At 41.3% G+C, this 12,771-nt stretch overlaps 7 protein-coding genes across 7 annotated transcripts; all 7 read right to left on the bottom strand.

Annotated features, from left to right (window-relative positions):
- Positions 1 to 2: 2 nt before the first annotated feature.
- Positions 3 to 854, bottom strand: TM35_000471140 (uncharacterized protein; the record flags this gene model as incomplete). The annotated part of the gene is made up of 1 exon (XM_029030374.1): positions 3 to 854. A coding segment is annotated over one exon (852 nt), but the record flags the coding sequence as incomplete, so codon positions are not given.
- Positions 855 to 1,630: 776 nt separating this feature from the next.
- On the bottom strand, positions 1,631 to 2,644 carry TM35_000471150 (uncharacterized protein; the record flags this gene model as incomplete). Its single annotated transcript, XM_029030375.1, has 1 exon — positions 1,631 to 2,644. The coding sequence occupies one exon, from the start codon at positions 2,642 to 2,644 to the stop codon at positions 1,631 to 1,633; it is 1,014 nt and encodes a 337-aa protein (XP_028878286.1).
- A 700-nt stretch (positions 2,645 to 3,344) lies between these two features.
- Positions 3,345 to 4,043, bottom strand: TM35_000471160 (uncharacterized protein; the record flags this gene model as incomplete). The annotated part of the gene is made up of 1 exon (XM_029030376.1): positions 3,345 to 4,043. The coding sequence occupies one exon, from the start codon at positions 4,041 to 4,043 to the stop codon at positions 3,345 to 3,347; it is 699 nt and encodes a 232-aa protein (XP_028878287.1).
- An 875-nt stretch (positions 4,044 to 4,918) lies between these two features.
- TM35_000471170 (uncharacterized protein) lies at positions 4,919 to 5,824 on the bottom strand (the record flags this gene model as incomplete). Its single annotated transcript, XM_029030377.1, has 1 exon — positions 4,919 to 5,824. One exon carries the CDS (start codon positions 5,822 to 5,824, stop codon positions 4,919 to 4,921), a length of 906 nt encoding a protein of 301 aa, XP_028878288.1.
- A 792-nt stretch (positions 5,825 to 6,616) lies between these two features.
- On the bottom strand, positions 6,617 to 7,819 carry TM35_000471180 (titin; the record flags this gene model as incomplete). The annotated part of the gene is made up of 1 exon (XM_029030378.1): positions 6,617 to 7,819. The coding sequence occupies one exon, from the start codon at positions 7,817 to 7,819 to the stop codon at positions 6,617 to 6,619; it is 1,203 nt and encodes a 400-aa protein (XP_028878289.1).
- A 1,072-nt stretch (positions 7,820 to 8,891) lies between these two features.
- On the bottom strand, positions 8,892 to 9,788 carry TM35_000471190 (uncharacterized protein; the record flags this gene model as incomplete). The annotated part of the gene is made up of 1 exon (XM_029030379.1): positions 8,892 to 9,788. One exon carries the CDS (start codon positions 9,786 to 9,788, stop codon positions 8,892 to 8,894), a length of 897 nt encoding a protein of 298 aa, XP_028878290.1.
- An 880-nt stretch (positions 9,789 to 10,668) lies between these two features.
- Positions 10,669 to 11,733, bottom strand: TM35_000471200 (uncharacterized protein; the record flags this gene model as incomplete). Its single annotated transcript, XM_029030380.1, has 1 exon — positions 10,669 to 11,733. One exon carries the CDS (start codon positions 11,731 to 11,733, stop codon positions 10,669 to 10,671), a length of 1,065 nt encoding a protein of 354 aa, XP_028878291.1.
- Positions 11,734 to 12,771: the final 1,038 nt, after the last annotated feature.

Raw genomic sequence — 12,771 nt, forward strand, 5'->3', positions numbered from 1 at the left:
ATACTGCTGCTGCTGTCTGCATCACCCTTCTTGTTGTTTGTCAGTTCAGGAGGAAGTGTTGTTGTTGTTGTGGTGGTGGTGGTGGTTGATTCCTCACTGGTTGATTCACCCTCTGCAGGTGTTGCAACATTAGGGTCACTTTCAGCCTGATTATTCTGCGCTTCATCTGTGGCTGTACTGCTGGAAGAAGTATTACCTGTACTTTGAGTTGTGGAAGCAGAAGAGTCCTCTCCATCATTCCTTTCTGGCCCTGTTGTGTGCGTGTTCTGTGTGTTGGCACCTTGTTCTGTATCTCTCTGATCACTGTTATCCTGTGAACGACTTCCACTTGGTATCTGTTGGGGCGATGTGTCACCAACAGTTGTGGGTTCATCAGGATGTGATGTAGTAGGACTACCAGGTGGAGAAGGAGTACCAGGAGAAAGTGAAGTTGGTTCAGGATCAGAAGTTTGTGCCTGCTGTTTCTGACTTTGCCCAGCTTGATTACCCCTCTCAGACGGGTTTCTACCCTCTTGAGTTTCTACAACAGGCCTTCCGTCAACCCTTTGTGTTTGCTCCACGTTCACCTTAGGCCCTTTCATATCCACTTCTGGGCCCTTCAGATTATTTTCACTTCTTGAATCACGATCACCGCCTCCATGAGATCCACTGCTGTCAGAATCAGGACGATGACCTTGTGTGGTTCCCAATCCTGTTCTTCGATCTCCACCACCAGATAGCTGTTGACCACGAGCAGCAGGCTCTTCAGGACCATCCTCTCCAGCGGCCCCATCTGCAGCCTCCACACCAGCCACAGCACCCACACAAACAGCACTCAGCACCAAGAGAAGAAAAAACAGCACACGATTCATCATCACCACCTCAAGATCTGTTTTTTTCTTGTTTTAGGTCACTTAACTACAGAAAAAAAAAAGAAAAAGTAAAAGAAAACAAGCACAGAATACTAGAGAGACAGAGAGGCACAAACCACGAAAATCGTAGCATAAGTATCAGTCACACAAAACAGAGTCATCAGTATATACAAAAAGAGTTCAATAAACGCTCACCACAAACACAGTGATGAAAGAATCTCAAGAAAAAAATGAAATTAAGATCAAGACTAACGGATACACCAAACACATAAATAAAACAGATCATTCTGTATGATTGAGGTAATAAGTAATTATGAAAGAAAAGGTGTATGAGTTATTCTTTTTCTTTTCTGCACAAAGCAAACTACCAAAAACGTGCAGGATAGAGCCCACGACTAACCAACAAACCATAAGCAAATAAAAACAGATGTTAATCATTAGCCCAATTTACCCAGTAAACACAGAAATACACCAACTATGGGTGTAAGTCTATATATGTGTGTATACGCAATTATAAATATAAATTCATCTGTTATTATTATTTCTTTCCTTTTCACTGCAAAAAAGCAGTTCATTATCATCAGCACAGTACAAGCCCAGGTACACACAAAGAGAGTCTCCAAGAACACACACACACAAAAGTAAAAGTAAAGAAACTCGAATTAAAAGAGAAATCTGGTAAACAGATTATTAGTTTATTCACCCATGGGGTATGTACGCAATTATGATTATGTTATTTTAACCATTATTATTATTTAACCTCATATGAGTCCCACCGTTTAGTACACGGTAAAGAAGAACAACACAACCACAATCAAGAGCGGTGCTGCAGTGCGCACCCACACAGAACTGATACTGCTACTGTCAACATTAGCCTTGTTCTGTACAGTGGAGGCAATATTGGTGATCTCTGCATTGGGTACAGGAACAGGAGATGGAGTGGTGGTTGGTGCTTCTGTGGTAGTGTTGTCGGGGTTCGTCGGAGTAGTGGAATTGGTTTCTTCTGCGTCTGATGCGACAGTCACATCAACATTTGCAGGAGATTGCGTGGTAAGATTAGAGTCAAGAGAAGAAGTGGCGGTTGGTTCTTCACTGACAGTATTCTCGGTGCTTGACTGAATAGTGGTATTTGTTTCTTGTGAGTCTGGTGTTGCAGTTGCATCAACATTTGGAGTAGATGATTGCTGGGTAAGATTAGGGTTGACAGGTGTACTGTTTTCAGATGTGTTGCTCGGTGTTCCTGCAGAACCTGAAGAAGACGTACTCCCTGCTTCCTCAGTACCACTGGGTAAACTCTCAGGTTTTGGAGCCATATTTTGTTTTTCCCTATTTGTAGACTTACTACTGTCCTCCATAGTGGTGGTGTGAGAATCATTGCGTAACTCCCCAGCCGGATCAGGAGTCTCTTCTGAACTAGCTGTTGCTGGACCCTCTGACCGTTGAACACTCACTTCAACATCATCATGCTTATTTGGTAGACCAGATGTACCAAGTCCTTCTCGCGAGGGAAGGGATGGCTTCGGTTCCGGTTCAGCATTCAAATCGATTCCCAACTCCTTACACATTTCTACATTAACTGTAGAATCCTTCTTCAAACACTTCTCTCGCATTATCTGTTCGTTCTGCAGTCGTTCAATAGTTCGATGTTCAGGAATAGCATAAAAGGCCATCACCGCCTTTGGTTGTCCAGGAGAAGCAACAGTAGTACCAGCAGCAGCCGTCATGGTATACCCGCAGGCACAGCACACCACAACGGCCAACACACACATCACACGGCGCATCATCATCATCATGAGAGAGAGAAAGACAACGGTTTGTTTCACGTAAAACACTGAACTAGAAAGAAAGAAAATTAAAAAACAAAAAAGAAAAAAAAAATAAATGAAGTATCAACATGTTAGGACACACAAATCAATTACCACAAAAGAAATTCACATCGTGAAAATAAAATCAACCAGTGAAAGAATGCAATACAGCGCAATAACCTCAGTAAGAGTAAAAAAACAAAAACAAAAGCACACACTCACAAATATCTCACAAAGGCTGAACCAGCGAGCAAAATCATCAAGCAACCAAAACGATATTAACCATTAGCCCAATTTACCCAGTAAACACAGACATATACACCAAATATGGGTATACGTCTATATATGTGTGTATATATGCAATTATAAATATAAATTCATCTGTTATTATTATTTCGTTTTCACCCACTGCAAAAAAACAGTTCATCATTATCACAGTGCAAGCCCAGATGCACACACACACAGAGAGTCTCCAAGAACACACACACACAATGGAGTAGCAATAACAATAATTATAGGATAAACACATAGAGAGCAAAAAGACACAAAACACATTAACATTAAGAAACAAAAAAAGAAGAAAATAATCCTAACAGGTGAAAGATTAGTTAGACTGTAGGGGTGTATGCAAAAAAGAAAAAAAGAAAACAAAGGATGACCTGAGTCACACCACCACACCACCACTCAATCAGCACACAAGAATACAGGCCAATGTAACCACAATCAGTAGTGGCACACGCATCCACACAGAACTGCTGATACTGCTGCTGCTGTCTGCATCACCCTTCACATTTGGCATTATGGTGTTATTGCTGATTCCAGGGAGAGTAGGAATTGTATTGGTGGTGGTGGTGGTCGTAGTAGTTGAAGTTGTTGATTCCTCATCACTTGGGTTATTGGATGGTTCACTCCCTGCAGGTGTACTGCTACCCCCATCGTTTGCAGTGCCAGAACCATTGGCAGTCTCTGTGTCTGAAGATTCGGGAGAAGGAGAAGTGGGTTGTGCTGTTGCTGTACTCTCCGCGTTGACTGCACCTGCAACTGCTGGAGTGTTGACGTTGGCTCCAGTTCGACCTCCAGATGGAGACGAACCATTACTCCCTTCCCCAGCAGCACCAGCAGCAATAGGAGGAGAAGGAACAGGAGGTGAAGGAGCAGGAGGTGAAGGAGCAGCAGGATGAGCAGAACCATTACTACTACCAGCAGGAGGACCATTAGAACGACGCTGTTCATCACAATATTTAGTAATATCACGAGGATTATCACGTTCAACAGCAGCATCAGTTTCGGGAGGAGGAAGACATTTATCACCAGAGTTAGAAGAGGTAGAAGAATGTTCATGCCCTCCAGCCTCAGCAGCTGCCACGCAAACAGAGGCAACACTCATAAGTAGAGCCAGAAAATACAATACACGTCGCAACTGCACCTTTACAAAGAAATATTCTTTTAGTTCTTTGTGGGTAGTTAACCTGGACGAAGGAAAAAAAGAAATCGTATAGGAAAAAACAACGAAATAGACAGACACAAATAGAGGAAGAAAAAAGAATAGAAAAACAAACAGAAGTCATAAGAAAAACACAAACAAATCAACATAAACAATAAAGAAAACTCTAGTGGTAACGTGGAGAATTAAAAAGCAAAACAAAAAAAAAAGAAATTAAAAGCAAGACCAACTTACCCAGTAAATACACAAACCACCGTGAACACCAGTCATGCTTAAGTTCCTATGCAATTATGAATATAAATGCTTCTTTTATTAGTTTTATTAATTCCCAGAGCAAATCAACATCAGTGGAGCAGGGCACAAAACACACAACCACCCCAGCAAAAGAAACAAGCAAAGAAAAATATATTAACCATTAGCCCAACTTACACAGTAAACACAGAAATGTACACCAACTATGGGTATACGTCTATATATGTGTGTATATACGCAATTATAAATATAAATTCATCTGTTATTATTCATATTTCCTTTTCTTTCCACTGCAAAAAACAGTTCATCATCATCATCGTAGTGCAAGCCCAGATGCACACACAGAGAGTCTCCAAGAACACACACACACACAATGGAGTAGCAATAATAATAATTATAGGATAAACACAGAGAGCAAAAAACACACACAAAACACATTAACATTAAGAAACAAAAAAGAATGAAATAAATCCCAACAGGTGGAAGGTTAGTTAGACTGTAGTGTGGATGCATGCAAAAAGAGAAAACAAAGGATGACCTGAGTCACACCATCACCATTACCACAATCAGCACACAAGAATACAGGCCAGTGTAAACACAATCAGTAGTGGCACACGCACCCACACCGAACTGCTGATACTGCTGCTGCTGTCTGCATCACTCTTCTTGTTGTTTGTGAGTTCAGGAGGAAGTGTTGTTGTTGTGGTGGTGGTGGTGGTAGTTGATTCTTCATTATGTGTTGTAGTGTCATTCGCAGTATTTGCAGTTCCTTCTGGTGAAGGGGATGCAGGAGTCCCAGCAGCATCGGCAACAGGTGACTGTGTTCCATTATCTTCTTGTGGTTGTGGAGTTGTTTGGGCAGCGGATTCTGTATTAGGTGTGGTATCATTACTTTTAGGTTCATCTTCTCCTGTAGTTGTAGGCCTTTGCACTTCCATAGTGTTCTGTTGCGACTGTGCAGTACCAAGGTTACTTTGTTGACCGGCTGGTTGCGGCTGGGCCGGCAATTCAGTTCCTTCGATGGTACTATCATCATGGCTACCATTACCCGGTGGTGGTGGTGTTGGTGTTCCAATTCTCTTGATATCCCCAGTTTGGTGGCCATTGAGTTCACTTGTAACTGTTTCTTCAGTCACTTGAATTTCTGATTCTCCTCTACCTGGCTCGTGATCCGAAACTCTGTTATCCGATTCATCACCATGTTTCTCACGATCTGCATGAAGCTGCTCCACTTGCACTTCATTTGGAGTGTTACTACATTCAGTGTTACCCTCCGTCAAAACACACTGTTCATTCGGATGAGAAAGCTCACCAGAAGGAAGAGAACACTCTGCAGCACCATCAGCAGCAGAAGTACGAGGACATTCACGAGGAGAAGAACCGGAAGAGAGAGTAACCTTCTCACCCGCCCCACACACAGAGGGTACACTCAGGAACAAAATCAGAGCACACAAAAAAAAACGCAGTAGCATCGCAATAAAAATTATTCTCGTTGCTTTCGACCGCTGAACCTGGATAAGGAATAAAAAAGAAAGCAAAACAAAAAGCCAATAAAACAAGGACGCACGCAGAAAGTAAAGAAAACAAAAAGCATCAGTCACACAAAACATTAACACCAAAATAAACAATGAAGAATCCAATAAATAGGAACATCGCACCAACTATCTCAGTAAATCCAGAAAAAAGAAAACTAACGGCATCATCAAACAACAAATTCAGAGAACTATGGCTATGCTTAAAGATCATTTGTAATAATAAATATACGTGTGTACGACTGATATTATACTTTCGTTCTGCACTACGCAGAGTACAATAAGAAAGAGGGACCAGACACACAGAACGACCCAGCAAACAATAAGCAAACAAAAAAACATGTATTAACCATTAGCCCAATTTACCCAGTAAACACAGAAATACACCAACTATGGGTATAAGTCTATACGTATATATATACGCAATTATAAATATAAATTCATCTGTTATTATTATTTCCTTTTCTTTTTCACTGCAAAAAGCAGTTCATCATCATCATCACAGTGCAAGCCCAGGTGCACACAGAGAGAGAGTCTCCAAGAACACACACACACACAATGGAGTAGCAATAATAATAATTATAGGATAAACACACAAAACACATTAACATTAAGAAACAAAAAAGAAGAGAAATCCCAACAGGTGGAAGATTAGTTAGACTGTAAGGATTCAAAAAAAAGAAAAGAAAACAAAGGATGACCTGAGTCACACTACCACCACTACCATTACAATCAGCACACAAGAATACAGGCCAGTGTAACCACAATCAGTAGTGGTACATGCACCCACACAGAACTGTTGATACTGCTGCTGCTGTCTGCATCACCCTTTTGGCTGTTTGTGAGTTCAGGAGGGAGTATTGTTGTTGTGGTGGTGGTGGTGGTTTCTGTATTTTCTGCATCACCTTCTTGGGTACTTGTTGATTCACTCCCTGCAGATGAAGTGCCGTTCTCTGTTGTTTCAGTAGCAGCATCAGTGGCACTCCCTGTGGCTAAAGATTCAGGAGAAGGAGAAGGTTGTGCTGCTTCACTTCCTTGGGTAGCCGCAGTTCCACCTCCTGCACTGTTGACACTGTCTTCAGTTTGCACTTCACGTGCAGCAGCAGCCTCTGTGACATCTGCCCCAGGTTCAGCAGAATCGGCAGGTGGTGGATTAGCAGCAGTACCAGAAGCACCACGAGCAGGACCAGATTCACTTATATCATCATTTTCGACACTAGGAGCACCGGGACCAGCAGGAACACTAGCTTCTTCTTGATGAAGAGCATTCTGATTTTTTACCTCAGGAACAACCTCTTTTGGTACTTCAGGTACTTTAGCAGGAGGAACTTCGGGTTTTTTAGGAAGAAGAACAGGTACGTTTTTCTCAGGGACCACCTCTTTTGGCGCCTCAGGTACTTTTACAGGAGAAGTTTCGCGCTTTTCCGTACATGTCTGAAGATTTTCTGAACGTCCAGCACCTTCAGAAGTACCATTAGTGCAATTCGTACCAGGAGCAGCACCAGCAGCAGGAGCCTTAGCACAAGATGTACCGTCTTCAGAATGTTCAGTACCTTCAGGAGGGCATTTGCCATAAGCATCTTTAAGAATCTTTGTCTCACTCTCCGTATCAGGGACTTGGTCGGAAAGATCGGCGGCTGGAACTTCAACATCGTTCGGACATTTACTTTTCTCTTCAGGGCACTGAGATTGAGCAACAGGAGTTGAAGGAGGAGCGGCAGGTGCAGGAACTACAGCAGAATCACCATGACCAGGAGTGCACCCAGGAGCACCAGAAATGCACGGAGTACCTTGAAGAAGAATCTTTGTCTCACTCTCCGTATCAGGGACTTGGTCGGAAAGATCGGCGGCAGGCACTTCTTCAGCGAGGACGTGCACACACGCACAGGAGAGCAGGAGAGCGAGGATACACAGCACGTAGCGCATCATTACCATCACAATACTTCTTGTAGTAGTCTTACTTCAATCGCTTACAGAAAAAAACAAAACAGAAAGAAACAGAAACAAAGTGAATCAATGGAAAAACACACAAGAAAATGAGAACGCAAACCAAATCAAAGAACAGAGAACAATTACAGCATAGGCACACACATTGCATAAAACTGCAACCATAACTCAGATAGTGCCCAAATTAAAGTAAAAACGCACACAGTACCCAATAACAAACAGATAATCCCAATAAACCCGTCAAAAGAAAAAGAAATTAAAGAGAACGACCATCAGAAGAATAAAGCACAGAAATACATCAAAATGCCTCTTCCGATAGAACCAAGCACAATTACAAATACATATGTGTATTACATATTATTTTCTCTCCACACACAAAACACTCCAACACACAACAATGCAGGACAAAGCACACAAAGCAATAGCAAATCATAAGCAAAGAAAATAAAAAAAAAACACAAATTAAGAAGAGGAACAACCGCACAAAAATAACTCACAGACCACTTGGTATGCTGATGTGTTCAAGCACATAAGAATACAAATTGTATTAACTACTATTTTTTTCTTTGCTCTGCAGAAAGCAGAATACCAAAACCTTGCAGGGGAAAGCACACAATGACCCAGCAAACCACAAGCAAACAAAAATACAGATATTAACCATTAGCCCAATTTATCCAGTAAACATAGAAATATACACCAACTATGGGTGTAAGTCTATATGTGTATATATACGCAATTATAAATATAAATTCATCTGTTCTTATTATTTCATTTTTCTTTTACTGCAAAAAAACGTTCATCATCATTATCATAGTGCAAGCCCAGACACACACACACACACACACAGAGTAAAAACACACAAAACACACAATGGAGCAGCAATAATAATAATTATTATAGGATAAACACAGAGAGAGCAAAAACACACAGTTACATTAAGAAAGAAAAAAAAAAGAAACTCCCAACAGGTGGAAGATTAGTTAGACTGTAGGGATACATGCAAAAAAGAAAAGAAAACAAAGGATGACCTGAGTCACACCACCACATCACCATAACTCAATCAGCACACAAGAATACAGGCCAGTGTAACCACAATCAGTAGTGGTACACGCACCCACACAGAACTGTTGATACTGCTGCTGCTGTCTGCATCACCCTTATTGTTGTTTGTGGATTCAGGAGGAAGTGTTGTTGTTGTTGTGGTGGTGGTTGTGGTAGTGGTGGTGGTAGTGGTGGTAGTTGATTCTGTATTTCCATTAGCACCTTCTTGGTTACTTGGTGCTTCATCACCTGCAGGGGCAGCGTTACTCACATCCGTTGCAGCATCTGAACTCACAGCATTATCCACAGTTGAACTGCCAGAAGGAGTATCACCTGTATTTTGGGGTGGGGGAGCTGAAGGTTCTTCTGATTGCGAAACGTCACTTGGTTTCCCTGTTGAATGTGCAGTACTGCTTGCATTACTTTGAGAATCATTTTTCTCGGCGTCTCCGTTATCGTCATCTGAAGGACCCACTTCCTCTTTGGCAGTATTACTTAGTTGTCCTCCCTTTTCCTCACTGCCTTTTTGTGATGGACCGCCTCCCTGATTTGGTGTGATGAGAACCGTTTTTGTACCGCTGCTGACACTTCCCTCAGAGTTATGGACATTTAATCCATGTTGGCTCTTTTGCTGTTCTCTTTGCAGTACTGCATCCTGAATACCACTGCCAGAAGAACTGGATACAGAAGAACCTTGACGCGCAACACCTGGTTGGCCTGGGGAACCAGGAGGACCAGCAGGAAGAGAAGGAGAAGCAGCTTTTGTTGGTTGTGTAGGGCAACGAGAATTAGTAGAATCGCGTAATTCATGAGGGCAGTCTTCAGTATTAACTTCAAGACCGCTAGGTTGAAGTTCTTCTGTTGTGGTGGTTCCAGACGCCACAGATACGCAGGCAATACTCAGAAGCAAAGCCATAAAATACAACAGTCGGCCCATCAGCAACAAGGAAAACGTTAATTGTAGCGTTCAATGCAACCAAACTTGAGAAAAAAGAAAACAAGAAGATAAAGAGAAGAAAATAGAGAATAACGTAGAAACACACAAAAACAGAAGGAACAACGGCCACAAAGAAAAAACAATAACACATAAAAAACACAAGAAAAGGTAACAAGCAGAAACACAAAAGAGCCCAATAAAGCGGAAGAACAAAAAAGTTAAAACGAAAACAAAAACAAACAAATTAATAATACGCCCCGAGAAGCAAGCAAACATAAAAACACAACACTAATCTATTGTCAGGTTAGAGTAAAAATGCAATTATAAATGAATTTGTGAATCTGTTATTATTCTTTCCCTCCTTAAAAAGCAAAATACAAAAACAGTTCAGGTCAAAACACACAACGCCAAGCAAACAATATACAAACAAAAGAAAGAAACAGAAAGTTTCAATTAGCCCAATTTACCCAGTAAACACAGAAATACACACCAACTATGGATGTAAGTCTATATATGTATATATACGCAATTATAAATATAAATTCATCTGTTATTATTATTTCTTTTTCTTTTTCCCGCTGCAAAAAAACAGTTCATCATCATTATCATAGTGCAAGCCCAGAAGCACACAGAGAGTGAGTCTCCAAGAACACACACACACACAATGGAGTAGTAGCAATAATAATTATTATAGGATAAACATAGAGAGCAAAAAAAAAACACGCAAAACATATTAATAATAAGAAACACAAAAAAGAAGATAATAACCCAACAGGTGAAAGATTAGTTAGACTGTAGGGATGTATGCAAAAAAGAAAACAAAGGATGACCTGAGTCACACCACTACCATCTCACTCAATCAGTCCACAAGAATACAGGCCAGTGTAACCACAATCAGTAGTGGCACACGCACCCACACAGAACTGCTGATACTGCTGCTGCTGTCTGCATCACCCTTCTTGTTGTTTGTGAGTACAGGAGGAAGTGTTGTTGTTGTTGTTGTTGTTGTTGTAGTTGTGGTGGTGGTGGTATCTGTATTACTTGCCACACCTTCTTGGTTGTTTGTGGACTCACTCTCTGCAGATGAAGTATTATTCTCAGTCGCTGTAGCATCAGAAACATCGGAACTCCCTGTGGCGGAAGTGTTGGGAGAGTCAGCAGAAGGTTGTGTTGCTGTTTCACTTTCAACTCCTGCAATGTTGCCGTTATCGCCACGTTCACTTTCAGCTGAAGGGACATCAACACTCTCCTCAGCCGTAGGAGATGTAGAAGTAACTGGTCCATCAGGAGCTTGTGCAGGAGGAAGAGAATGTTTACTATCTTCTTCTCTTGGGGGAGGTACGGGCTCATCAAGACCAGGTTTTTTTTCTGTGGGCTTATGAGGCTCTTCTTTACTCAGTGGATCCAGGTTAGATATCTCTTCTTCTTGCATCGCTTCTGTCTCTTCATGTTGAAGTTCCTGGGAAGAATCTTTCAGTGTTTTACTATCTCTGCTAAGTGTACCCTTATCTACAGTGGATGGTTGGCCGTGACCACCTTGACCGTTATTCCCTCCACCACCTTGAGATTCTGTAAGAGAAACGGTAGAAGGATCAAGAGAACCAGACGGAGTAACACCGAGTTGTTTACCTGCTTCACTGAGATCACCTTGAGGATCAGCAACAACACCACCAGGTGGGTCTCCTTTAACAAGAGGTTCTGCTTGTGCTTTAGCAAGACCAGGAGGATGAGGAGCAGTACGAACAGAAGTACATGTAGTACCGGAAGAACCAACTGAATCACCATCACAAAGAGACTCTTCATTAGTGAGTAAAGTACGTTCCCGATCCTCCACATGTGATCCCACCTCTTGTGCCATAGTAAACACAGTGGCAAAGCTCATAAGCAAAGCCAGTAAAATCAACACACGGCACAGTAACACCATAGAAAGCATGTTTTTTTTTTTTGGATGACGATTAGCTAGACAAAGAAAAGATAGACAATACAAGAAAAACAACCGAAACAAAATGCAATCACAGATGGGGAAAAGGAGACAGCAATCACACAACACACTACTACCTATATAAATAATAAAAATCAGACAAATAGGTGTAGCAAAAACACAAAGAAAGCATAACATTAAAAAAAAGATGTTACCAGCATGACCGAGTGCAGATAAAAAAAACACATAATCCATCGTCATGCTTAACACATCATTTCGAATACAAATATGTAACAGTTATTATTTTTCATTTTCTCCAGAACCTAAAATAAGAAAATGATGCAAGGCAAAACAGAAAGCATCCAAGCAAACAAAGCAAACAAATTAACAACTGATACCAACTTTCACAGTACACACAGAAATACACACCAACTATGGGTATAAGTCTATATGTGTGTATATACGCAAATTATAAATATAAATTCATCTCTTATTATTATTTCTTTTTTCCCACTGCAAAAAACAGTTCATCATCATCACAGTGCAAGCCCAGGTGCACACACACAGAGTCTCCAAGAACACAAACACAGACGCAATGGAGTAGCAATAGTAATAATTATTATAGGATAAACACAAAGAGAGAAAAAACACACACAAAACACATTAACATTAAGAAGCAAAAAAAGAAGAGAAATCCCAACAGGTGGAAGATTAGTTAGACTGTAGGGATGTATGCAAAAAAGAAAAGAAAACAAAGGATGACCTGAGTCACACCACCACCACCACTACCACAATCAGCACAGAAGAATACAGGCCAGTGTAACCACAATTAGTAGTGGTACACGCACCCACACAGAACTCATACTGCTGCTGCTGTCTGCATCACCCTTCACATTTGGCATTATGGTGTTATTGCTGATTTCAGTGATGGGAGGAATTGTATTGGTGGTAGTGGTAGTTGAGGCTGATTCCTCGTTACTGGTGGTATTGAGAGTGACAGAGTCCGTGTTCGCTGTGGTGTTCCCTTCTGCTGATGCACCC

This window comes from Trypanosoma theileri (assembly GCF_002087225.1).
Source record: "Trypanosoma theileri isolate Edinburgh chromosome Unknown TM35_Tth_47_V1, whole genome shotgun sequence".
Classification (NCBI taxonomy): Eukaryota; Euglenozoa; class Kinetoplastea; order Trypanosomatida; family Trypanosomatidae; genus Trypanosoma; species Trypanosoma theileri.